The sequence below is a fragment of the Trichomycterus rosablanca genome, chromosome 11 (genome assembly GCF_030014385.1).
Source record: "Trichomycterus rosablanca isolate fTriRos1 chromosome 11, fTriRos1.hap1, whole genome shotgun sequence".
Classification (NCBI taxonomy): Eukaryota; Metazoa; Chordata; class Actinopteri; order Siluriformes; family Trichomycteridae; genus Trichomycterus; species Trichomycterus rosablanca.
The window spans coordinates 36,731,982-36,759,290 of NC_085998.1; the positions used below are offsets into that span (position 1 = coordinate 36,731,982).

General features: G+C 42.3%; 1 protein-coding gene across 1 annotated transcript in view; it reads left to right on the forward strand.

Moving 5' to 3' along the window:
- Positions 1-24,151, forward strand: part of frmd4a (FERM domain containing 4A) — an 89,245-nt gene extending 65,094 nt beyond the window's left edge. The window contains exons 12-23 of the mRNA XM_063004285.1: positions 1,142-1,218; positions 5,193-5,331; positions 6,330-6,471; positions 10,458-10,591; positions 11,413-11,535; positions 11,856-12,087; positions 13,538-13,594; positions 13,681-13,918; positions 15,489-15,644; positions 15,726-16,537; positions 19,786-19,882; positions 22,706-24,151. Coding sequence (XP_062860355.1) covers positions 1,142-1,218; positions 5,193-5,331; positions 6,330-6,471; positions 10,458-10,591; positions 11,413-11,535; positions 11,856-12,087; positions 13,538-13,594; positions 13,681-13,918; positions 15,489-15,644; positions 15,726-16,537; positions 19,786-19,882; positions 22,706-22,808 — 2,310 coding nt within the window. The 3' untranslated portion in view covers positions 22,809-24,151. The remainder of the gene's footprint in view (positions 1-1,141; positions 1,219-5,192; positions 5,332-6,329; positions 6,472-10,457; positions 10,592-11,412; positions 11,536-11,855; positions 12,088-13,537; positions 13,595-13,680; positions 13,919-15,488; positions 15,645-15,725; positions 16,538-19,785; positions 19,883-22,705) is intronic.
- The last annotated feature ends 3,158 nt before the right edge of the window (positions 24,152-27,309 follow it).

Consider the following 27,309-nt stretch of genomic DNA (forward strand, 5'->3'; position numbering starts at 1 on the left):
GTTTCAGGTTGCATTTCTTCATGCAGCTGTGGACTGTGTTCAGTGACAGGGGTTTTCCAAAGAACTTCTGAGCCCATATTTATGACCGTGGTCACACATTTAGCAGTGGGTTCCCAGTTTTGCCCTACATGTGTTTTTCCAGATTTTTTTCAAGTTCCCTGAATCTTTTAACAATATTATGCACAGTGGATGGTGAAAGGCCTGAATTACTTGCAGTGGTGATTCACAATCTATCCTTGCTTGCTAAGCACAAGGCTTTGTGGTTCCTCTTTTGACCCAATCATGATACCCTCGACTGTTACGAATTCACTTGCTTATTATGGAATGTTTCAAAACGGTGTAGCTTAATTACTCTGCCGTCCCAACTTTTTTTAAGTGTGTTACATATTAAAGATATATTAATATTTACGAAATACAGTTGCTAAGTTCCCGAAGTGGGTTTGTTTATACATAAGGTCTGGGTGGACATTTATTTAGCTAGAATAACAGATAAATCAATGAAAAATAAAGATAGTAAGATGTGTGTGTGTGTGTGTGTGTGTGTGTGTGTGTGTGTGTGTGATCAGAACCAGAACCTAACTTTATGTGTGAATGAAAAGTAAGGGGGGGAGTCGAACAGTGGTGATTACGCTTTGGACACACTTATACCCCCTCCCACACACACACACACACACACACACACACACACACACACATGCATGTCACTCTGAACTCTCCACTCACCCCGCCCACGCACAGTCCGCGGTGGGAGCAGGAAGTGTGTGTCCCGCAGGGAGAGATGGAGGGAGGGAGGAGGCCGGGGAGGGGGCCGTCTCCTCCCGATTCCTCCCTCGTTCTCTTTCCAAACACACAGTACACTCCGATTCTTACTCAAACACGCAAAGCGCACAAAGGATCTCGCACACACACACACACACACACACTCACACACTCATACAGTCTACAGTTTCTCAGGAGGCTTCCTGAACACACAGATTTAAAAGGACAAGAAAGGAACATTGTTGGTCGGATGTGCATCGTGGATTAGGAATTAAATCCCTGCGTGGTGCTGTATTTGGAGCTTGTGGTCGGGCGAGTGTGTTCTCAGAGAACTTAGGAACCCGTGGAGGAATGTTGTCAAGCCTTTGTCTCCTCTCTTCAGGTGTTCCAATGGAGGCAGCTGGAGAATCTCTACTTCAGAGAGAAGAAGTTCTCTGTGGAAGTTCATGATCCTAGAAGGTAAATTTATATTGCAGAACAAACACATGCAGAAAAAACTGTGAGTTAAATGTCTTCTTTAATGCTGAATGAGATGTAATGCAAGTAATGTTTACAACACGTTAACTTTGATTGCAGTTATGCTTCTGATTATATTAAATATTGATACAACAGACAACATCTGATCTAAAACAATGAAGGCAAAGACCAAACCTGGGGCCTTGGAACTGGGCAGCAACACCACTATCTGCTGCACAGTTCCATGGTTTTAGGTTTGGTCTTTGCCTTCTGTTATGTCTCTGAAAGGTTTAATATGTCCTGCATGTGCAGTTTGGCATTCTATGGATACCTTGACTTCTCCCACTATATGTAAACATGCCAGTAGGCAGATCGACTCTTTGAAATTGGTTTTAATATTGAGTTATCACCACTTTTTCTTCTTGCAGTTATAACAGATTGTACTCTTCAATGTCATAACAGAATCTAAAGTCAACAAAATTCTTTAAATCTGTTTGGCTTTGTCATTATTAATATACACTTACTGAGTATATGTGCTTATGTTCGATTACACTAGAGCTGGTTCAGACACTGGCTGTGTCTGAGTTTGTTAGGCCGAAGACCTGCAAAGGATTGTTGTCCTGTTCAGGGTATTCCTGCGCCCAATGTTTCGTCCATCCTGCATCCCTGACCAGGATAAAGTGGTGATGAAAATAAAACTAAAATGAAAATATACGTACATGTCAGTTGTCATAAGGACTAATGGACTTATAAAGGTAATTTAGCCTTATAAACATTGTTGCTAATTTAGTTAAATTAGTTTTGATGGTTTCTGTTGTCAACAATCAATCAATCTTTTTGACAGCGGACATATTCTATAAACATTTTGTAGATAGATAGACAGATAGACAGATGGATGGATGGATGGATGGATGGATGGATGGATGGATGGATGGATGGATAGATGGATAGATAGATAGATAGATAGATAGATAGATAGATAGATAGATAGATAGATACTGTATTAATCCTGAAGGAAATCAAGGCCTCAGTAGCTAGTTACACACATCAAAAGTAAAAGTACACAGATTCACAAAATACAAATGTACAAACAAGTACCTACATAATAACAACAAGACACTACAAAAACAGGGCCTGTGCATACATATGGAGATGTACTTTGGTTTAAATTGTATTATAAGTATTAATTATAAAGTGGTCTACAGTGCAAAGATGAATGTAGGTTCATCTTTGTAGGTGTCATTAAGGGCTACTTATACATTACCCTTAAGTAAAGTGTTACCAATCAAACACGCTCTTTGTGACAGAATAGTAGCTACACAACTAAAGTATTTCTTACAATAATGCTGTTTCTAAAAGATCAACAACACAGAGCCCCTGCTCATGACTGGGAAATGTCGGATTAGTGTCTGTTGTTTCTCAAAATCTCATTGTGCAGGGTGAGTGTCTGTCTGCTGAAGGTTTAATCGGAGCCATATTTTATTCGTAGACCTCTTTCCCCTCCTGTGTGTAGTAAAAATAGATTAAAAAAAAGATTCTAAGGGAGGTATATGAATGAAAACATGAGGTTTCTACCTCAGCATGGACTTTATAAACAGTACTGAAAACAAGCATGGCTAAGCTTACAGGCTCTCTAAACCTGCTCTCTGTTTAACAATGCAGGAGATTAAACCATAACCACAGCTCAAGCTATTCTGAAGTCTTGAATACATATTTCAGAAATAGGCTGACAGCACAACATTAAGCTACAATGCAGATCCTGTTTTCACTTTTTAATGACATTAACTGCCAGTTTCTTTAGCATATATTTACTTTGACTGCATGGGCTCATTAGTGAACAGCTGAGACTCAGCAACAGTGTTTCACTTTTATTAACCGTACACTGTTCTGTACTGTGTTTTCTATACTTCAGACATAACTGATGTGTTATTTGCTGATTTATAAGCCAACATACATGGTTATGAAAGACAGACATTGTTTACACAGCACATACAAGCGATTTTCCGGCTGTGTCTTAAACCACACTCAGTGTGCTACATATTGTATTGTATAGTATTGGTAGTGCACTGAGTTGTGGGGGTTTAAATCCTGGGCTGGGATTACAAACACAGAAGACCTAGAGTGTTCTGCAGGACACATACGAGTGCACCATTAGTGCTGGTCCCTAGCCTGGAGAAATGGGAGGGTTGCATAAGGAAGGGACGACCCCCTAATGGGAGCAGTTAAAAGGAATCATTCTCATTGGCAATGCACTGATTGGTGTTTTGTTTGCAGCTCATCTCAGTCACTGTTATTTAACCCCAGCCAACAGGAGACACATAGATTGGCTTGAAAAATTCCTACCCACCTCCAGACGTTTGATCCTGTTCAATGTAACGTCTCACATCAGACCTGCCACAGATTGTTTAAGGCCAATTAAAGCTAATTAAGGCTAATTAAAGAACTAAAAAGTAATGAGAGGCTTTAGACTCTTACCCTGCATTCACACCAGCATGTGTCGGAAGTTTCAGATGTTGTTTCAGGGTTGATGCTTGTTGGCATGTTTGGAGCTGCCACTGTTGTTGCTTGTGGGCAGGGACTGTCCTTAAAATGTACCCAGTCTACAGTATATTTACTTTTCTATGCCGAATATCTTTGTTTGTGAGCTAAATGCTGTACCACATCTTGTTCTGTATCCGTAAGAGTGTTACGAGCAGCCCAGCGATGATCTCCCGTGAGCGTTTGATAAGAACAGCAGTCATGGGTTCAGTGTTTATCTTAGCTTTCAGTGCTTCAGACTGTGGAAGTGTGGGTATTTTTAGAGTGTTTATTCTCTTTTTGAAACCAGTGTAACAGCAAGGAAGAAAGCTGACCATATTTAACCCAGATCTCACCTTTTCTACACTGTAAATGATGGGCTGCGCTGTGTGTGGTAAAAGCATTTCGTCTCTGCAGCTGTCTCTGGGCACTGAGCGCTAATCTCTGGAATAAATACCTGCAGCAGTTCACACTTTAGGCAGATTTGAGTTTATATTACATTGGGGAATATAACAAGGGGAACACAAAGTATGTTTGTTAGTCATTTTGAATAAATGGTAATGCAAAACGTAAGTAATAACAATGGAATCACTACGTTTAGTGTTTAGCTGTGTTTAGCTGTTCATTCATGAACATAGTCATTTAATGTTAAACAGGGTGCCATACGCCCTCTTTTTACTACACGTCATCTTTCGGGAGTTAAAAATGCATGAAAAAAGCCATAAAATGTCATAGATTTGGGTCTCCAGTCACTTTCTCGTCATTGTATTCCTTTTCCCTTTTTTGTGGGTCTCACCTCACCCACCACATGATCATGTGCATCCTAACACGCAACTATTCAAATGAATTTATTTTATTAATTAGGATTTTAACATCATGTTAAAACATAAGTTTAATGTCAAACACAGTCATGGACAATCCCCAGTTCAACTCACTTGCACGTCTTTGGACTGTGGGAGGAAACCTGAGCTCCCAGAGGAAACCCACACAGACATGGGGAGAACATGCAAACTCCACACAGAAAGAACCCGGACCGCTCCACCTGGGAATCGAACCCAGGATCTTCTTGCTGTGAGGCGACAGTGCTACCCACCGAGCCACCGTGCCGCCCAACTATTCAAACTGCCCGTCAAACTGCTTCTCAGAAAGACAGAGATCAGTTTGCCTAATGATGCTAGTGCATAGTACAGAACTGCATCTTAAATAATGTCCAAACACAAACGTAAAGTTTGAAATTGAATACATTTCATTCTTAGCTACAGCTAATTATTTTGGTTGGACGTCAAGTATCCAGATACTTTGTTTATATATTGTAAATAAATCTATTTATATGGCTGGTGCTAGTAAATAAACTATGTAGTTAAATGAAATTATTCTCAGGAACTGAGATTTATTTCTAGCTGGCCTGACTGATAAAATTCAGTGAATATAAAGTCGGTTTGTGTTTGCTCCAACTGCAGGGCGTCGGTAACGCGAAGGACGTTTGGGCACAGTGGCATTGCCGTGCACACCTGGTACGCCTGCCCTGCCCTCATCAAATCCATCTGGGCCATGGCCATCAGCCAGCACCAGTTCTACCTGGACCGCAAGCAGAGCAAGGTGGGTTTGTGAATGCTCGTTCTTATGTTCGTCTTTGCTACGTTTGCTGTGTTTGCAACAGGTTACGTCTTACTTTTGTAGTGTTTATGACTTTAAATCACATTTAAATCACATCTATATGGGTTTGCTTGATTATGGTCAGTTTTTAAAGCATTATAAATTTACTTACTCTTTCAACCTCCAATCTTTTAACAGTCATTGGCTTTTCTAAGCAGGAAATCAAACCCACATGGCAGCAAAGTACCTGCAGGAAGATTTAGCTCACACGAGCGGTGGTGCACTGCTTAATAATGCTAGTCAGCAATAGGAACCCTAATTTGGGGCATTAGTAGCCTTGAGATGGGGCAGTTGTAGCCTTCTGCTGACTGATTTTCTTGGAGATGACTCTTGTGCAATCATCATTAGTGGTTAAGTAACTGCCATAAATGCAAACTGCGACTCCATCACTGTACGCACAACATTTCCATCAGCCAGTGGCATTTTGCTAACAAGTGCTGTGGATTAATGAGGTAAAAATGGAACTCTGGCCATAATCACCTAAGGTATGTTCAGATTAGATGTGGTTGAACACATTGTTTGCTGTTTAACCAGAGCGAATTGTTTATGCTTTGCGGTTTTGTGGCAGGCAGTGGCACAGGAAACATTGCACATTAAGCAAATTCTGGAAATAACGGTGGCAAAATAGGCTGGCCTCTTCAACAGGACGATAATCTGACCCCTTAAATGCTTGGTTCGGGGTGCTGCAATGTTCTGATAGGTCGTGTGATTCTTTCTATCCTGTATCACAATTCTAGACTATACATGAGCAGTCATGAGGTCTACACACAACATACACACACATATGTGTGACTATTCTGTTTATAAAGCGCGCGTGGATAGAATTACACGTTTTAAAAGCAGGGAAATGTTCTTCTCTCGGAAAATCCTGTCACACACCGTACAGCTGGCTTGCACATTCACCGTCTCTTTCTTTTTCTTTCTCTCGCTCTGTGTCTCAGTCAAAGATCCACGCAGCTCGCAGTCTGAACGAGATAGCCATCGACCTGACTGAGACTGGAACGCTGAAGACGTCAAAACTTGCCAACATGGGCAGCAAGGGCAAGATCATCAGCGGCAGCAGCGGAAGCCTTTTGTCCTCAGGTCAGCACATACACACAAACATACACACACACATATACAATATATATTTATTAATGGGTCCAGTGGGTCTAATTGGGGACTCAGTTCCAGTTTTAAAAGATGGGTGATGTTACGCCTAGACAGTATAACATTGGTATTGCTTTTTAATGATGTAGTTTAGTATACGTATGCATTAATTTTCTTGTGCATATAGTGGTGAATTCATGAAGTGGAAATGAGAAACCCCCTCATGCTTCTGTTGGCTATGAGAACTGGCTGCAATATCGCTCGTCATGGGTTGAAGTATAAAGAAAGTTAGAGAATGAGGAGTGAAAGCCTTTCTTTACTCTGCATGCTGAGAAAATCAAGCACTCCGCTTCACCTCATGTGTACTGTACTTTTACATTAACGTCACGTTTCTGAAATCTGAGTTTATTTTCTGTAATGACGATTATTATGTGAGAATTTGTGCAAAGCGTGAAAATTGTCACCGCAGAGGCTTTTCACATTTTTGAAGAAACCACAGGAGTTGGGAATCTCATCGGAAAATCTGAGTTGGAGTTAGTTTTGAACACGTAAGAGTCAAGTGTTAGAAAAAATCTGAACTTCTGAAGTCCATGCAAAAATGTGTGGCTTTATTAATGTGAGCACATAAACAATTTAGATTTCTTAATGAAGGTACAAGTGTAGGCCATTGTTTCTGCTTTCAGATTTTTTATTTGGTAGACCATCTGGGGTTACTTTGCTTACCACTACTAAAACTTGTATTGACTAACCCAGTGGTCCCCAACCACCGGGTCACGGACCTGTACCAATATGTGCGTCATTTATTTCTGGGCTGCACACAGGTTTCTACAAAAGCAATGAAAAAACACTTTGGGTGTTATTGTCTCCTATCACCCCTAGGTGGGAGCATTTCATTGCAGTGAAAAAAAGCGTGAGTAGCATTGTTATTCTATTTAAAATCCTCCCGTCCCCATCGGTATGTAAAATTATATCTTGTATAAAACTGATCCGTGGTGCAAAAAAGGTTGGGAATCGCTGGACTAACCTACAAAATGTTATGGTTTTTCAAAACAATGTTTAAGTACGTGTATATAGTCTGTAAGCTGCAGAATATAATGTCACAGAACCAGTCAGACTAAAGCTTCTTATTCACAAAATCAGGGTTGTCCAATACACCGCAAAATTCGTGTTTCATGTTCCTTATCTTTCATTTTTGTCTCTGAGAACTGTGCTGCACTATCCCTGTCCTATCCACTTTCTCTGTTGTGGGCTGTGGATGCTTTTCTGTCTTTTATGTGGTACTTTGTTTCCGTTAATTTGGCCACCCTGATTATTTACATTTATCCCTTTTTGTAATGGATTTTAGTCGTAGTATTGTTCTATCCTGGTCAAGCATTTTGCATTTGGGGTGTTTTTTTTTTTTTTTCATTCTTGAAGGTGCGGGGCTTCACCTCACGCTTCATCATTACAAGTTATGCTCACTTGGTTTGAAATAAGCCCCACTGGCCCTTTGGTAATAAAATTGGATGAAACTGCACCAAAGGCCTGGACAGTTACTGTGGCGTATCGTGCCATTCTGTGGCTGGGTGGCCTCATGTGAATAATTACAGTTTCTTTCAGTTTCTTTCATCTGTTGTGGTGCCTTAAAAGCTACAATGGTGATGCAAAGTGACAGTGTGTTCGCATGTACAAAATCTATGTAAGGCAGTTGTTGTTATTCATGATTTGCTTTATTGAACAGACTGTTTTTGGAAGGGGGCACAGCAGCTGTCATTAATTTTTTACTCTAGTGCGTACCATATTATTTATTTTAGACTTGTGTCATTCACCATTCACTCCGTTTGATCATGTACTAAAAAGAAAAGGTTAGGACGAATACAAATACACAGAATTAAACAGACAATAAATGAATGAAAGAATTAACCTTTTATTTACAGTATTTTTTTCCTTAGGTTAAACACAAATTAGTTTATGAGACAGCTAATATCAGCAGGGTACCTGATTTTTTTTTTACATCAAACCATACAGTGAGGACGACCTAGAAGAAGCATTTTTGCTGACCGACTGATTACCAGTATTTGCACTTGGATGGAAGTCTTTTAGGATAGTCATACACTTAGTGGCAGCATCAATATGGTTCTTGCTGTGATAGGGCTTGGATCAGCAATCTTTCGATTACTAATGTAGACCTAGCACTGCCTGGATTTGGACTGGAACAGACTCGTGGGTTATGATTATTCTTGGCCCCTGTGCTTGAATCGGCTAGTTGGTCTAAGTCACAAGAAGCCAGATTGTTGAAAAACTACCTTACAGGCTCACAATAAAAGGCACCCAAGCCTGGTATGAAGGCTTGGATGGAAGTCTTTTAGGATAGTCATACACTTGGTGACATCACTGATATTCGTACACTTGGTGGCGGGATTGATATTGGTACTTGGTGGTTCTTAAAACATGAACCAATAATAAACCTTGCAGTGATGGGACTTGGATCAGCAACCTTCCGATTACTAGTGTACTAGTGTAGTACCTTAATCACCGACCTAGCACTGCCTGAATTTGGAACAGCCTCTTGGGTTATGATTATTCTTGGCCCCTACCTTACAGGCTTATAAAAAAGGCACCAAAGCCTAAGTGGAAGTCTTTTAGGATAGTACACTTGGTAGTTCTTAAAACAAATAAAAAACCTTGCAGTGATGGGGTTCGGATCAGCAGCCTTCCGATTACTAGAGTAGTACCTTAATCACTGACCTAGCACTGCCTGATTATTGTCAAATTATGGAAAATAATGTTCAGCTAAAAGAATGTTTTATATAATGTGGTATATAATGTGAAAAATGAGCCCTATTTTATGAATTACCCTACAGGCACCCAAATCTATTAATGCAGATGGGTTTTGAACACGATCTCATTAACAATGAAGACACTTTAACGTTGTGTCATTCAGGAGCTCAACTTTAGTCTTTATGTAGTTCAAATCTGTGATATTTAAGATTCCCAAACTTTGTGATGGAGTGATCTGGAGTGACCCAGGTCACGTGCACTCCTTTTGAAGCGGATCCATCACTAATTCAGACAGCTTTCCTGTCTGCTGCACTGTGCAAACACAAACACTCCTAAACCCGCCGACCTTTCACCCTTGACTTTCAGAGACGACCCTGTGTTGTACCTCACTGACACGCTCACTGCAGGTCAGCATTCTGGTCACAGGGAAGGACAAAGCCTGATATGCTCAGTGGTTTGGATAATTCTGCAAAATGCTTCTTTTGTTCTTTTTAACAGTAGCTGTTCATCAAACAATTGGGCTTCTTGTAAACATGCAGAAGTAATGGGTAAAATTGAACCCTGTGGCACATTCTATCTAGAAGCCCACAATATCTAGAACTGCTGCCAACACTTCTCCACTTATATTGTGTAATTTTTAAATTGACGCATGTGTGGGGCTTATTTTTTCTTTCTTTTATCCCATCACCCCCCACCTTAATGTTTGTTAGTGTGACCTTTCATAACCTGTTGAGATTGCAAAAGTCAGAGCCTTGTTCTGAACTCTTTCAACATCTCACACACACACACACACACGTTACAATTTACCCGCTGCCAGTTCTTGGCTTTTATGGCGTGCGGCTATATTAATGCCCACTAAGGGCATGATTGCTCCTAAACTGCCTTATCTGAACGTTCCACTCACTTCCTTGTAAACTTTAGAGTAGGTGCACGCATGCCTCGCTCTTTGGTCCTGCCACAATGGACCTCTGTATTAAACAATGGCAAGCTGTTAAAAGCTTTCATCTTAATTCAATTAGGAAACACGCTCACACACATGCAGAAGAACGGCATGTCCCATAAACAAGGCTGAAGCGTGACTACACACACACACAGAACATTTTAAATGGCTCGCTCATTGTTTGGACTTTACAGTATCGCCCTTTGGTCTTCAGCCCTCGTGGCTCTTCGTCCCTGTTGTCTGACTGAACACCTTATGTTTGTTATGTGTGTGTGTTCAGGTTCTCAGGAGTCTGACAGCTCTCAGACGGCTAAGAAGGACATGCTGGTGGCTCTGCGAGCCCGACAGGAGGCTTTGGAGGAAACGCTCAGGCAGAGGATAGAGGAGCTTAAAAACATCTGCATCAGAGAAGCGGTCAGTATGAGGGGCACAAACTTTTTTACTCAAATCGTTTTGCTCTTTTATTCTGACTTTGGGCAGAGTTTATCCTGCATGTTGAACAATGGTCAGGGTCGCAGTGGGTCTGGTTTCCCCAAAAAAACAATGGGCACATTGCAATAACACACTATCTATGTGCAGTTGTAGCCTAGTGGTTAAGGTACTGGACTAGTAATCAAAAGGTTGCTGGTTCAAGCCCCACCACTATCAGGTTGCCACTGTTGGGCCCTTGAGCAAGGCCCCCAACCCTCAATTGCTCAGACTGTATGCTGTCACACCTCTGTAAGTCGTTTTTGGATACAAGCGTCTGCTAAATGTATCCCATCACAGGGCATCGGCCAACTTCCACCTCCCCTGAAATAGCCAATCATGTCTGTATGTAGACGCCCAACTGGCCAGCAGCAGCACCGAAGTGCTAATAACAACAATAATAATAGTAATAATAATAATAATGAAATTATTTGATTGTTTGATTTCCTGTTTAAAAAGTACAGATAGCAAAAGCATTTATACACTAGTACAGTGTAAATTAAGGCAGTCATAGCTCAGCGGTTAAGGTACTGGACTAGTAATCAGAAGGTTGCTGGTTTAACCCCCACCACTGCCAAGTTGCCACTGTTGGGCCCTTGAGCAAGGCCCTTAACCCTCAATTACTTAAATGCCACAAATGCAAACACTTCAAAACTGCTACTACGTAAGTGCAGTAGAAACGTAATTGTTACTTTAATTTTTTATTGTACACTTCTGGTGGAATATAAATCTTTTTCTCTTTTGTACACGTGTGGTTCGTGCTTTAGGAGCTGACCGGAAAGCTTCCTAAAGAGTATCCACTGGACCCCGGAGAGAAGCCGCCCACGGTCAGGCGTAAAATCGGCACGGCCTTCAAACTGGATGAACAGAAGATTATGCCCAAAGGAGAGGTACGTCCATCTCGGAGCTTTAACTACTGAACTGTGTCGGGTCACCACAAACCATCAGGGTTAATAAACTGGTCATTGTAATAGATAAATGAAGAAAGCTAAACAATGGTGCTGGTACAATGTCCCAGCGTATCTGTTTTCTTTACATATTAGACTGTAAGGAGTGTGTGTGATGAGTTCTTAAAGTTGTGTTGGTGATAGAAAGGATTGTGTGGTTGTTGGCTTGCATTCATTGTATTAAATGGTTTTGTATGGTTATGCCTAAGCTAATCTGTGCTCTTCTCTCTCTCTGTGTGTGTGTGTGTGTGTGTGTGTGTTAGGAGATAGAGCTGGAGCGTTTAGAGAGGGAGTTTGCTATCCAGTCTCAGATCACGGAGGCAGCGAGACGATTAGCCAGCGATCCTCACGTGAGCAGTAAGAAGTTGAAGAAGCAGAGGAAGACCTCGTACCTGAAAGCTTTGAAGAAGATGCAGGACATCGAGAACGGCATCAACGAGTACCGCATCCGCTCGGGCAAGAAACCCACACAACGAGCCTCACTTATCATAGAGGGTAAGAAACACACAGTACTGTTGTCTGTAAAGTCCAGGTAGGGAGGTAGAGTTGGAGTTTTGTCACCGCATCATACAGTGAACGTTTATAATAACATTTAAGTACAAGGACAAACCATGTTGGTGTGCAGCACCCTATTAACCTATCAGCATGTCCTAGAATCCAAAACCAGATCGTGCCGCACACTGGCTTCTTTTTGGTTGTGCTTTTATTGGCTGTTGCCACTTTGCTGTGCCTCTTGTTTTCATTTTAGGGCTTTGGTCACCTCCCCTCCAGACATTGCCAAACATGTCTGTATAGACACCCAGCCAGCCAATAGTACTCGCAATAGACCACTCTGCCACCTGAGCACATCCCCTTTCGACACATTTAGCAGACGCTTTTATCCAAAGTGACTTACAGTACTTTTACAGTATACAGTCTGAGCAATTGAGGGTTAAGGGCCTTGCTCAAGGGCCCAACAGTGACAATCTGGCACCTTTTGATTACTAGTCCAGTACCACTTAACCACTAGGCTACAACTGCCCTATTGAAAGGACTGATTATTGAAAGGATTTCTGACTTTAATTATGTGTACTACATCTAATGTCTCAGTAATTGCTTTAAACTAGACTTTAGACTCTTGTCAATATTAACAGCGATGTTTTGCACGTGTGTCAACACTAGTCAGTTGGCGACTACATAGAAACAAGCTTTTTCTTTGTCATAATCTATTCTAATCTTACCTCTGATTGGTTCATCCCACACCAGAGTCCCCATCTCAACGTGATTACCTGTTTCTAATTTGCTAATTTCACGCCACCACCCATAACTTCACATGGAAACCGGTGTATAAACACCCCTGTATTTGGATCAATAAATTAGAGAGCTGTCTGCACCTCATTTTGTGCTGGCTTGTGTAATGGTGTAAATTGCATCAGAATTTTCCTCAGCAAAGGAGCATCACACAGGAGAAAGTCCAGCTCCTGATTTCTACTTAACAGTTATAACATCTAAAAATGTTTAACCTGATCAGACATTCTTCTCTAGGTAATGAGCAGAAGCTGAGGTTGTGTGTTTTTAATTGTGGTTGACTAGTACAGCCGGCTTTGCCTGTGAACGCTGTGCGGTCTCCCATGCTGCGCTCAGTGATTACGTAGCTTCATTAAATGCGCTAACACACTTTCCCCCGGCGGAGGGACTCCCATGCAGAGAGCAGGAGGAAGTGATCTCAGTACTCGCAGCTGTAAAACAGCGTGTGTGTGTGTGTGTGCGACCTCCGCTGAGGTCGGGCGAGGGTTGGAAAGGAACTAATTCACGCACCTCATCTGGAGTCACACACACACGTATGAATGTGCTCGTCCTCAGGCTACACAATAAAGAGATGTTAGTCTGATTGTTAGCGGAGTGTGTGGAGGTGGAAGTGTGTGGAATGATGTTATACGCTGTGTGTTTGTGTGTCTCATTGCAGAGGCGAATATCGGCTCAGAGGACAGCTCACTTTCTGACGCTTTGGTGCTAGATGACGGTGAGTTCGGCCTGCCATTTGTTGTCTATCTTCCAGCTTGTATGATTAAATTTAATTCATATTATTTCTTTATTTGTATTTTCCAGATGACCCCCAGGTAACAGGGACCCCCAATTTTTCTCCGGTTTCCTCCCCTCACAAAGGCCTTCCTCCTCGGCCTCCGTCTCACAGCAGACCCCCTCCTCCTCAGTCCCTGGAGGGTCTGAGACACTTGCATTACCAGCGCAGTGACTACGACAAATCCCCCATCAAACCCCGCATGTGGAGCGAGAGCTCACTGGACGAACCCTACGAAAGGGTGAAGAAACGCTCCTCTCACTCAAGGTGTGCACCGGTGATCTTACTTTATTGACACACTGTTATAGCTTGTGATTCACTACACTGTATTTCCAAAGATATCTGGACACGCCTGCTAAGTTTAGGTGTTTTAGCCACATCTATTGCTGCTAGGTGTATGAATGTCACCACAGCATGGTCCATAAAGACATGGTTTGATAAGTTTGGTGAATCTTGAACATGAGATGTCAGTTGCGAGCCAGGCCTTCTCATCCAACATCACTGCTGACCTAATAAATGTTCCTTTAACTTATTGGGCACAAATTCCAACAGACACAATCCAAAATCTCGTAAAAAGTATTACCATAAAAAGGGGTAACACTTTTTTGGTTTTGAAATAGGATTTCCAACAAGAGTAGTCTATATAGAGTCCACTGCAGCATGTTAGACTTTGCGAGTTCGAATCTCAGGAGAGCTACCGACCTGGCCGGGCATCCACAAATACACAATTAGCCGTTTCTGAGGCAGAGAAGGTCGTACAGGATCTGTGGGACTGGTCCAGGCACCTGCGCAAATTTAGAAACTTAGTGTGGCTCTCCAGTTTTGATACGGCTCTGTGTGGAAACTAAGCACTGGCTGGATTCACAATGGATTCACAATCGGGAATTGGAAATGACAACATTGGGAGATAAAGGGCAAAAAATCCAGGGAAAATATGTAATAAAAAACACATTTGAAAGTGTTAAAAATCAGCTTACCATTTGCTATAGTTCTTTCAATGTGTTTCAGTGCACCTTTAATTTTTTCATGAATAACATAAGCTTTTATCTTACTTTACTACTCACGTTAATGTTGATATCAATGCCGGTTGCTTTAATACTCACAAGACACTTGTGTTATCTGTTTTTTTTAGCCATGCAAGCTCACACCTATAACACTAATAACACAGCACACACATGCTACATACACCGACCAGGCATAACATTATGAGCACTGACAGGTGAACTGAATAACACTGATTATCTCTCAATTACGGCACCTGTTAGTGGGGGGGATATTTTAGGCAGCAAGTGAACATTTTATCCTCAAAGTTGATGTTAGAAGCAGGAAAAATGGGCGAGCGTGAGGATTTGAGCGAGTTTGACGAGGGCCAAATTGTGATGGCTAGACGACTGGGTCAGAGCATCTCCAAAACTGCAGCTCTTGTGGGGTGTTCCCGTCTGCAGTGGTCAGTATCTATCAAAAGTGGTCCAAGGAAGGAACAGTGGTAAACCGGCGACAGGGTCATGGGCGGCCAAGGCTCATTGATGCACCGTGTGGTCCGATCCAACAGACGAGCTGCTGTAGCTCAAATTGCTGAAGAAGTTAATGCTGGTTCTGGTAGAAAGGTGTCAGAATACACAGAGCATCACAGATTTTTGCGTATGGGGCAGCAAAAGGGGACCAACACATTATTAGGAAGATGGTCATAATGTTATGCCAAACTTAATAATCAGAATAATTAAATGCATAGACAATTTAAGTTTTTAATATAGACATATAGGAATAGCAACTTTGTGTGGTTTAATTAAAAAAATATTTGTTCTCTGTGTGTGTGTGTGTGTGTGTGTGTGTGTAGTAGTCACAGGCGGTTTCCAAGCACAGGCAGTTGTGAGGCAGGAGGAAGTAACTCTTTGCAGAACAGCCCAGTGCGAGCGCTACCCCACTGGAACAGCCAGTCCAGCATGCCCTCGACCCCTGACCTAAGAACCAGGAACTATGTTCACACAGCCAGGTATAAACACTTGTAAAAACATTTTATTTCTGCTGTCTTGCTTTTTGCAGTTGCTAACTGCTGTCTGTCTCTCTGTCTTAGCCTAACCCAACCCTTCCGTGGCCGAAGCTCCAGTCTAGAGTCTCAGGGCAAGCTGCTCAGCTTAGAACCGGGCCAGGAGGCGAAGCTCATCCCTGACCTCTTCCTATCGGGCCACCAGCGGACAGGAAGCAGCGGCTCGGTGGTTCCAGACGACTGTTCATCCTGCACCAGCCATTCAAGCTCGGAGCACTGCTGCCCACCAGCGGGTGCCAACCCTAACTATCGCACACTGGCGGAGGACTCACCGTCCAGGGCACGTCAACGTCAGCGCCAGCGCCACAAATCGGCCGGCCATCTGGGCACCTCCAGCTCAGGCAGCATGCCCAATTTGGCTGCACGCAACGGTGGCACACCCGGCACACCTCAGCAGGGTGTTTACCTGAACAGCCAGAGCCAGCCGTCATCACAGTACCGCATCAAGGAGTACCCGCTCTACCCGACAGGCAGCAGCCCTGGCGCCGTGGTGGTGCGCAGCCTGGAGAGTGACCAGGAAGGACACTACAGCGTCAAAGCGCAGTTTAAGACGTCCAACTCGTACACGGCCGGCGGCCTTTACAAGGAGGGCTGGGGATCAGCCAGTGAGGATGGTGATGGAGGCAGTGCCAGCGGCAGTGCCAGGCTTACCCCCTCCAGGTCTCAGATAGTGAGGACTCCATCGGTGGGGAGGGAGGGAGGAGGGAGCAGAGTGGCCGTATCCGAGGAGCTCAGGTGCTGGTACCAGCGCTCGTCTGGGTCACTGAAGGAGCATTCACGCCTCACACACACCAGTTCTAATCCAGGGAGAGTGGGCACACTCACCAAGGGCTCACCAGGTAAAACACGAAGCAAAAAGTGTTTTGTTTTCTGTACAGATAATGTAGCATTAAAATGATTCAACACAAACCAGTGAAATAGGATTTCCAACAAGCACATGGTCAGGTGTCCACATCCAAAAACGTATATCTATATAGAGTATCTGAGTCCACTGCAGAGTGTTGATATGCAATCTGCAAGACTGGTCCTGGCACCTGAACAATTTGGGGAGGAAGGGGGTGTGGCACATGAAGCGTAGTATGGCTCTCCGATCCCGATAAGACTCTATGTGGGAACACAACACTGTCAGGTGATAAGACGCGACTGCAGATTGGACAGGGGATCAGAGATCAGATCAGGGGTTGTGCAAGCAGCAGCGGATTCACAGTCGGGTATTGGAAATGACTAAATTGGGAGAAAAAGGGGGAAAATCCAAGGAAAAAAAATATCAATGCCAGTTGCCATGGACTAGTACCATGCCATGGCTTGGTTGGCACCACTCTGCCACAATGCATTTGCTGTAAGTGCAAAACTGCTGTTTAAGGGGATTGTTTACTCTGGGCGTCTGTACATGAAAAAAAAACTCTGTTCACAGCACTTTTTAAGCTGAAACAGGCTAATCTTGCACATTTATAAACACGACCATTAGTGGCTGGCTAGAAATGCCTAAACTGTATTGTAATAAAAGACGAAACTTGATACAAAACCAGATTTGCCAGTTAAGTATAATTTGGTACCCAGTGCCGTTAAAATTTGTACCACTTTAGCTCTTTGTCTCTATTCTAGGTGTTTTTATAGCTTGATATCATTTAGTGCTTTTCTAGAAGGTTAGTTTTGCAGGGCAGGCTCATACTGTCTAATGAGATTACACTATATACCAAAAGTATTTGGACACTTGACCGTGTGTTTGTTGGACATCCCGTTTGAAAAACAAATGGTATTAAAAAAAGAGTGACCTCTGTGTGATCCTTTCAGCTATAACAACAGCCACTCTTTTGAGAAGGCTTCTCACAAGACTTTGAAGTATGTCCGTGGGAATTTGTGCCCATCCAGTCAAAAGAGCATTTGTAGCCGATCAGGTGGCACAGTGATAAAACACGCTGGCACACCAGAGCTGGGATTTCGCCATCCGTCTGGGCTGGGCGGCCACATGAACAACGATTGGCTGTCGTTCAGGGTGGGATGAGTCGGACCAGGGTTCCTCATAACTGGTGCAATTACGACCTCTTCTGGCAGAGTTGGGGAATAATGCTGATCAGGGTGTGGCTCTTCATGCACAAGGCTGATCCGCATATGAACTCGCCTCGTGCAGGTGTAAGGATGCAGTCGGTACTGCTCACGTGTGTCAGATGCGAAGCTCCTCAGTAAGCAGTGGAGGGTTGTATCGGTAGAGGTGAAACGTAACGCAATCAGGGTAATTGGATACGACTAAATTTAAAAAATAGAGCTTATATATAACTGGCCACTGATGTTCATCAAGAAAAGCTCAATTAATGAGTTTCTTTAAACTGAGCTTTTCTTCATGTCTTTATAGATATAGTTGGAAGCATATCGTTTTCATTTTATAATTGATTTATTACACCTGTTGGCAAATGTTCTGGCTCAAACACATGAATTCAGTCATTAGAAGGGGTGTCCCAATACTTTTATCCATATAGTGTACATCTAGGTTGCTGAAAAGTCGACTATGAACTGAGCTTGTTCAAAATACCGCCGCTGTTTTTAGGTGTTTACACAAACACGATCACAAATTTTACTACACACACCTAAACAGATTTACACTTTGAATCAGTTCCCACAGCTCAGTTCTGAAGCGCCGATGTGCTTTTTGCGTATTTTCTCAGCGCACCACCTCGCTCCACTGGCTCCATAAAAACATTCACCGTTGCTGCCAAATGATTCTGTTACTCCGACTGCTCTCAGTTCTGATCAGCAGAAACACACACACACACACACACCGTCGCTCACTTTTACCTCCTGTTCAGAGATTTACGTTCACGCTTTTACCTTGTATTGGTGAATATTTATTTTTGACTGCATGTAATGAAACTCCTAAAAACCCAGAAAACATGCTGATACACCGTATAGCCAGAAGTATTGAGACGTCCACTAGTTGTTGAGTTGAGGTGTTTCAGCTACACCCACTGTTAAGATGTGTTTACTATCAATAATATTAAATAAATCGTATGCTTTTAAAGCGTATGTTTTTAAAGCGTAGGTTTTTCCTGGTCAGTGTCACACTATTGGGTCCACTTTTTCCCGAATCACTTGGCACAATCCAGTAACACACCCCGGACAGGATTACAGAGTGAGCTGGTGCGGTGTAATAATAAGACTCACACCGCTGTGCCAACAGTTTAGGAAAGGAGTGTAGTGTATCTATTCTTATAAACAATATATACAAATATATAAGTATAAATATATAAATAAAGATAAATGAAAGATGATATAGCGATAATGTCTTTTCTAATATCTAATGTCATGTTTAGTTACATTTAGGCGAATTTATATTTATCCATCTTTATTCTGATTAGGGTCATTTTGGGTCCTTTACAGTATTTACAGGAATACCCTGTACAGGGCGTCAGTCCATCACAGTGCTTTGGCCACCCACTGAGACATCACCAATTACGTCTGTGTAGATGCCTGGCTGTCCAATAGCACTACTGAGATTCAAACCCAGATCTATAATGGTGGTGGGTTAGCATTTGCCACCTGAGCATTAGTATATCTCATATAAACGTAATTTACCCAGATTTTGTGCTGCTGAGATTTGAACCCTGATCTATAATGGTGGTGGGCTTTCTATAATGGTAGAAAGCTTTGCCACTCGAGCGTCATATGTGCGTTTTAAATAAAGTATATGTCATATAAACATAATTTTTAATGTAAAAACATCCAAACATCCAGACTTATCGTGTGTGTTCTGATGTTGACGTTGTTGATTGAATGTGGAGGATCAGTCGTGTTAGAACGGTTAAGCTAAATGCATTCCAGTGAGGAGTGTGTGGGATTGAGAGGCTGTCAGGGTGGTCCGCACTCTTTCTGTGTGTGTGTGTGTGTGTGTGTGTGTGTGTGTGTGTGTGTGTGTGTGTGTGCGCGTGTGTAATTGATTGCACAATGAGTGACAGCAGCACTCAAGGGTTTAGTCCTGAGCTCTGCATGGAAGTGTCAGTGACAAGCTCATTTAATCTCCGATAACGGCCAGCGGGTGCGAGTGTGTATTAAATCTGTGTGTGTGTGTGTGTTTGTGTGCTTGTGTTTCCAGCTGCCTCTCCACACAGCCAGAGAAGTGGAACACCGTGTAGCGAATCAGCAGCCACTCCACCCTGCAGCCCCCAGCACATACTCAACTGGCAAAGCGGGTAAGAGAGGCGCCTGGGTTTATTTCTCTTAACTAGTTTAACTGGATACTGGAAGGTCACAGTATTCCATACACTGTATTACTAATTTTACACACATTTGTTATTAATGCAAGTCAGTGTGATGGCGCAGCAGCAGGACTGGGATTAGTTTTATGATCTTGCAAAGCAGGTATACCCTGGACAGGGCACCAATACGTCACAGGGCTTAGACCACCCCCGTTCCCACAGATTTATCCTGTCAGTGTCACACTGGGTCAATTTTTCCCTGAATCACTGGGCACAATTCATTAACACACCTTGAACCAAATGCCAATCAATCACATGATTCTTGCAATACTAATCTTAGAATGCCAAGATTACAGAGTGAGTTGATGTGGGGAGTTCTGGGGGGTTCAAATCTTGGGCTGGGCCCACAAATACAGAAGGTGTTACATGAACCCAGCCATGAGGGACAGATCAGTGCACCCTAAGTGCCGGTCCCAAGCCTGGATAAATAGGGGGGTTGAAGCAGGAAGAAAAAAATGGGAGCAGCCCATCTAGTATATGTTACTAGATATTTACTGTTGACAGACAGCAGGTTAGATAATCTTTTAAGTCAAGTCAAATTTATTTGTATAGCACTTTTTACAACAGACATGTTTTTAAAGCAGCTTTACAGAGCCCAGGCCTGAGATTCTGAACTCCTCGGTTCAAAACTTGGTGTTGCCACTGGTCGACTGGGAGCCATCAAGCGTGCATAATTGGCAGTGCCTTCAGCAGACACGTTTTTGCTAGGGAGGGATGACTGGAATATGTGGGTGGGGTGGGGTGGGTTTAAGCGCTGTGTAAAGATCCCGATTCACAGATAGAGGCGCCTGTGCAGAATGCATGGGTGAAAAAGGGTTCCGCTAGGGGCTGCACGCGCGTCAGAGGAGGCGTGAGCAGCAATATACCCACCTCGACTGCAATCAGGGATCCCCCAGCAGCAGAAGACAGATTGACTATGATAAATTAGGAGAAAATGGAGAAAACCGAGGGCGACAGTGGCAAGAAAAGCTTTAGAGGAATGAATAGGATGTACACAAATCATACATACACAAAATTATATGTAAAAGTTATAACTAGCAAAACAAAATAATATAATATAATAATATATAAATTTTTTTTGAATTGTGTGTAAATAAGACGTTTGAACCCTACTGTACATAAACCTGCTATGATAAAGCTGTTTTACTGTGTAACCTCATAGCAACTCTTTAACCCTAATGTGCTTACATGCGTCGCTTTCACCTGCTAACTACAATTACTGATCATACAGCTGCTAACCTCTCTCTCTCTCTCTCTCTCTCACTTTCTCTCTCTTTCTTTATCTCTCTTTCTTTATCTCTCCTTTTTATTCTCTTTAACCCACTTGCACTCGACTGTTTGCTCTGGGTGTGTTTGTGGGCGTGTGCTGTTCTTTTCGGGTGATGCAGTGATACAGCTGAAAACTCTTCCACTGAGGACCGCTCGCCCTCTCACCAAAGCACTGAACACTAGTACTGAGGTACTCTCACCATCCTACCCTCTCTCTCTCTCTCTCTTTTCTCTCTCTCTCTCTCGGCATGTTGATTCTACCTCTCGCTGAATGTTTGTCTTTATGACTTGCATTGTGTCTTGATATCTAACCTATTTACAAACACAGTTGTAATATGACCATTACCAGATTTCATTATTTGTTTGATTTCTCTGTGTAGATTATAATGTTTATGTGGTCGCGTTAAAAACATTGTCAGGTATTTACATGCATAACAACATTTACACTGTTAATCTGATGAACCAAAACATTTGGGCCATTTTACATGCTGTCAAAACAGCTCTGACCTACCGAGACATGGACTCCACAAGACATCTCAAGGATTCCTTTGGTATCTGGTACTAGGACCTTACCAGAGGGTTCTGTATGTTGCGAGCTGGATCATCCTACAGTGCATCCTGGCCGTCCACATGAACTTTGAGTAAACAGAATTAAAATAAATTGCTCTGATGTCTAGTTCCTGTGTGCCCAGTGTTTGTGTTTACATTAAGGGACAGGAGTTAGCGTCAGCACTTTGACTGGCCTGTAACTAAGCAGCCCCATACACAGAAGGGCTCAATGCCCTATAACTTGTTCACCTCATGACTAGTTTCAAAATGTTTAGCAATTTGAGCCACTGTTGGTCTGTACCAGACATCATGGATCATGCCCTCTGGTGTCAATGAGTCTTGGCTGCCCAGCAACCTGTCCGTGGTTCATGGAGATACTGTAACCCTGGCATTTGACCATAACGATCAGAAATGACCATCAGCCCAATATTTAATACATCTCAGGCCATCAAATGCACAATTGTTACAAAAAAGGCATTGCCATGCACATTTTTGGAGGATGGCCTCACTGTTTTGGCTCATTGGTGTACATGATGGTTGAATGGATGGATGGATGGATGGATGGAAAATTGGTAAAGTGTAAAGAGTAGATTTGTAGTCAAGACCAGATCTTAATTACAATTTATCTGGTTTATGTCACATTGATAAGCAAAATTATAAATATAAATTATACAAAATTATAAAGACATGTCTTTGTGGACCTTACTTTTTTACTCAGTCATGTTGAAACAGAAAAAGACCTTTCCAAAACTTAATTAATTTATTTAATTGATTTTATACACCAGATTGCAGTGGGTGTGGCTGAAACACCTGAACTGAATAATTAGTAGGAGTGTCCACACTTTAGGTAGTCATGTAGTGTTCATTCTTGACCTGCTGCAAACATCTGACTCTGTTCCATGTGTTAGATTTTTTACATGTTTATTTATTGTGTGACAGATCCTTCAGCGACAGCTGTTTCCTGAGCAGTCCTCTGTGCTCGGAGCTGGCGGACGTGCAGTGGTACGGACACGAGAAGGCCAAGCCAGGAACGCTCGTCTAAACTGTTTAAACTCATTCCTCGTCCCATCTCCTTCATCATCCCTTCTTTCTGGAACAGTGTTCTTCATGAGCTGGACCTCAACGCATTTACCTGACCAATGGTTGGAGCCAAGCCCCCCACCCCTCCGTGCATATCCAGTGGTACATTGGCTCTGGACTTTGGAATTGCAGAGGTCAAGTCGAACTGGACTAACCCAACCTGAACGGACCTATCTGACCCTTCCACTGCTTACCCTCTGCACTTTGAACTGAACTGTGACCCAGTTAGCTGCCAGCCAGATGTTTCGTATGCACAAACCCTCATCCAGTCCTAGTGCTGAGTGCTGGGGTGACGCACAAGGGGTGCGGTCGTTTCTTTTTGGAGATGTGTATACTGTGTGTGTGTGTGTATGTAGGTGTTCTAATGAACCGAGTCACATACTCATACATACTCAAACAGACACTAGATTCTAGCTGAGGTGTCAGTCGGCAATGAAAAAAGGACAGTTTGGATTTTACACCCTCACACGTCCCTGCACAATAGATTCAAAGAACTTTAGATGACCTCTTCTGTCTCCAAGCACCAGTCTAAAGAGTGATTCATGAGCCCCATCTATTATTCGTGGACGTCATCGTTTCTCATTTAGTATCATTGTGTACTAATATATATGTTAAATAGTATTTTGTTTCTAAACCACACAAAGGATTGAAGAACCTGGTTTGATAACATTCTTGCCAGGACAATAGGAATTTACAACAATACATACATTAAAAGATTACCTAGGCAAAGCACTGCAATGACAACTAAAGTACTTTTCATTTATCCCTTTATTTACTAAAAAACGGCCTTCATAACTTTACTGGACCCATTAATGATCCTGCATTTAAACCCCACTTACAATTGACTTACTGGAAATTACATTCCAAACACCTACGTTTGTTAAGTACACATGACCACCTTCCTAGTATTGTGTTGGTCCCCCTTTTGCCGCCAAAACATCCCTGCAGCTGTGATGCTCTATGTATTCTGGCACCTTTCTATCAGAACCAGGATTAAGTTGGCCCACACGGGCCAGCCTTCGCTCCCCACGTTCATCAATGAGCCTTGGCCACCCATGGCTCTTTCGCCGGTTTACCACTGTTCCTTCCTTGGACCACTTTTGATAGATACTGACCACTGCAGACCGGGAACACCCCACAAGAGCTGCAGTTTTGGAGATGCTCTAAACCAGTCGTCTAGCCATCACAATTTGGCCCTCGTCAACTCCCTCAAATCCTCACGCTCGCCCATTTTTCCTGCTTCTAACATCAACTTTGAGGATAAAATGTTCACTTGCTGCCTAATATATGCCTAACAGGTGCCGTGATGAAGAGATAATCAGTGTTATTCACTTCACCTCTGAGTGCTCATAATGTTAGGTTTGCTCAGTGTATTCACTCAACTGTGACATTCATTTAACAAAAAAATTGTCCTCAGCACAAACAGTATCTTTATTGCTGAGTCATTTCAGTTTCCAATATCTCTCAATTTCATTCACTGGTGTTTTTAATCATTCGTCTCAGTGGGATCTAGTGTTTTACAGGCAGTATTTAGCTGGGATTGGTACTGTCTTGTCCTAGTAAATTGTGCAGTTTAGATTTACTTGCGTTCACACTTAATCCCCTTCGTTAAAAGTGCATTCGTGCAAGTGGCTTCATAAAAAGGCACTTGAGTTTAATACGTCTGACAAAAACACAAAGCTACAGTAATTAGCACTTGACTGATGGTGGGATTGTGTTACCAGTAAGTTTAAAATTTCCCTTAACATCTCTTAACATCTACCAGTGTTTTGTCAGATAGGTGTTATGGCCACAGCGTTAATTCAGTTCCCTCCGTCATGAAGTTGTAGCCTAGTGGTTAAGAAACTGGACTAGTAAGCAAAAGGTGGTTCAAACCCCACCACTGCCAGGTTGCCACTGTTGCCCTTTACCAAGGCCCTTAATACTCAAATGCTTAGACTGCAAGTCGCTTTTGATAAAAGCGTCTGCTAAATGCTATAAATGTAAATAAAGCAGCTACCAGTCTAGCAGGGCTTCTTTTTGGTAGTAAGTCATCTATTACTTGAGCAGTAACATCCCTGTGTGTTGTAAATTAGCTTACTCATGGCCGTGATTCCAACTTGCATTGTGTAATGACAGCGTATAACCCTTTTTTTCCAGAATTTTTACCCCTTAATCTACCAATATAGTCATTTCCAGTTCTCGTTTGCACAGTCCCCGATCTGATCAAGGACAGTCGGATCACCACGCGTCCCCTCCGGTACGTGTCCAATCTGCAGCCGCTTCTTATCACCTGCCAGTGTTGGGTTCTCACACGTATTGCATACAGTGAGCCACACTATGCTGACGAGACTCAAGCTCCATATTCCAGAAGCTTCTAAATGAACATTTTAACGTCCCAAAATATGTTTTTATATTTTTGACCCAGCATATTTTTAAAAACCAACATTGAAATTAGGAAAGAATTTAAAATGTGTTTTATTCGGTGAAAAAAGATCAACAACAGTGTCAGAAAGGATTGAAATCCCAAGACTGCCATGAAACAAAATTCAGAATCGTTGTAATCATGTAAACACATTTAGCGTTTACGTTGTCACTGTGTGTAGTTGTCATTGCAGAGCTGTGCGGTCAGTAGAACACATTTAAAGCGTAATAAGTTGGGGCTTGTGGTTTTCGTCTTTGTGCTCCATTTTTCATTTTACTGTTTGATTTCCATTCCGGATGGATACAGTTTTAGGTCAAGTCTATGGGTATATATCTGAGTTTACCAAAAGCTGTGACAGGTTTTGGAACAATGCTCGATCTGCTGTTTGTGGGAAACTTTTCCCTGAGCTGATGCTGATTGATTGAGTACTGTACGTGCTCCTCGCCCTTTTAGGCAGCTCCGAGAGTCTGCCAGCCATCATGGTGCTCTGAGCCTCTACTGTACTGTCGTGTACTGTACACTGATCGATCATATAGCCCATAATTCCTCGCAATGAGTGTCTGAGAGTCTTGGAAAAGTACAAACCAGGAATTCATTCCTCCTTGCCATTCCTGCCACAAATAGGGAAGCATTGATTTTTTGTGATATTCAGAAGTGCAGATCTGCATGCGGTTAGGATGTAAGAGCACAGTGTTACAATCATACACACATCATACAATACAGACCAGTATAGATTTCTGTCTATATGATTTTACCTCTGCGCCATTTCCTGGCCAGTAGTGCCGGAGATGCTCAAGCATTCCAGTATCCGTACCTCAGAAAAAAAAGTCAAAAAAGAGTCAAACACTCTGTGTGTTTTTTTACCACAAGATCTAAACTGCTGGTACTTTTCTCGGAGCTGTATCCCCGTGACAGGCGAAACACGGCAAGCCATACGACAGTCGCACTCTGCGTGGTACTTCCCAGACATGCATTTACACCTGACTTAAATAAAAGCACACAGCTTTCTTATTTCTAAAAAAGCTGATTTTTAATCTGTAAAATATGTTTGTATGTAAATGCCAGAAGAAATCATTTTGTCTAATGAGCAACTAACAGCAGATCTGCATATACTGTATGTGTGTTTACTTTGAATACACTACCTGGCCAAAAGTGTTGACACCCCCTGTTTTTGTGGCTTTAGCTATTTCAACCACACCTTTTACATAAAGGTGCATGAAGTCAAGTGTATGGGTCCAGAGACTTTCAACGTGGACCAATTATTCAATTCATTTTCAAGCTGTTATTGTAAAATAGCAATTTCTAAGAGCAACAGTAAATCAACAGGCCAGCAAACTCACATAACAAGACCACAGAGTGTTAACATGCGTAGTGTTTAATAGTGTTTAATCTGTCCCAGGTTGCAACTCTTAACTACTGGTTTCCAAACTCAGTCTTCTGAAAGCAATGACTGTACAGGAACTGATCACCAGGAGCTTCACCTGTCAAGATTCCCTGTCTAACAAGCCACATTTAAGCCTACAATTGGTATAAAAGTAAAAGTATACTGCAGTTGGACTCGGGAGCAGCAATGTTCTTCAAGAATTAAGTCTAAAGGTTGTTATAATTATGGAATTCCATATTAATTCCCATGGGTGTCAATATCCTTTTGACCATGTAGTGTGGCAGCATGGCAGTATCATGTTACGCAAAGCAAGCGATGATCATTCGTGTTGCCTGTTTAAATTTAGATTTAACCTAACCAGTCTGATTCTAAACAAGTCAGTAATAAACTCAGTATTAACACCAACTTGATTAGCATTTCAGGCCTTCATATGAGACCACAATTCTGCATCCAGTACAATCTGATAACTCCAAGCCTTTGGCCAAATATGTTTCATTCTTTCTGCATCATTAGACTTTGTGATTCCCCATTACATTCTCTCCTTTCTACCTGTATTTAATAACAAACCTAAATCTTTTATAACAAAAAATAAACTAACACATTTATCAACATATACGGAAAAGACTATGGACTGGAAAACTGTCTAGGTTATTTAAAGAAAAAAGAAGAAATGTT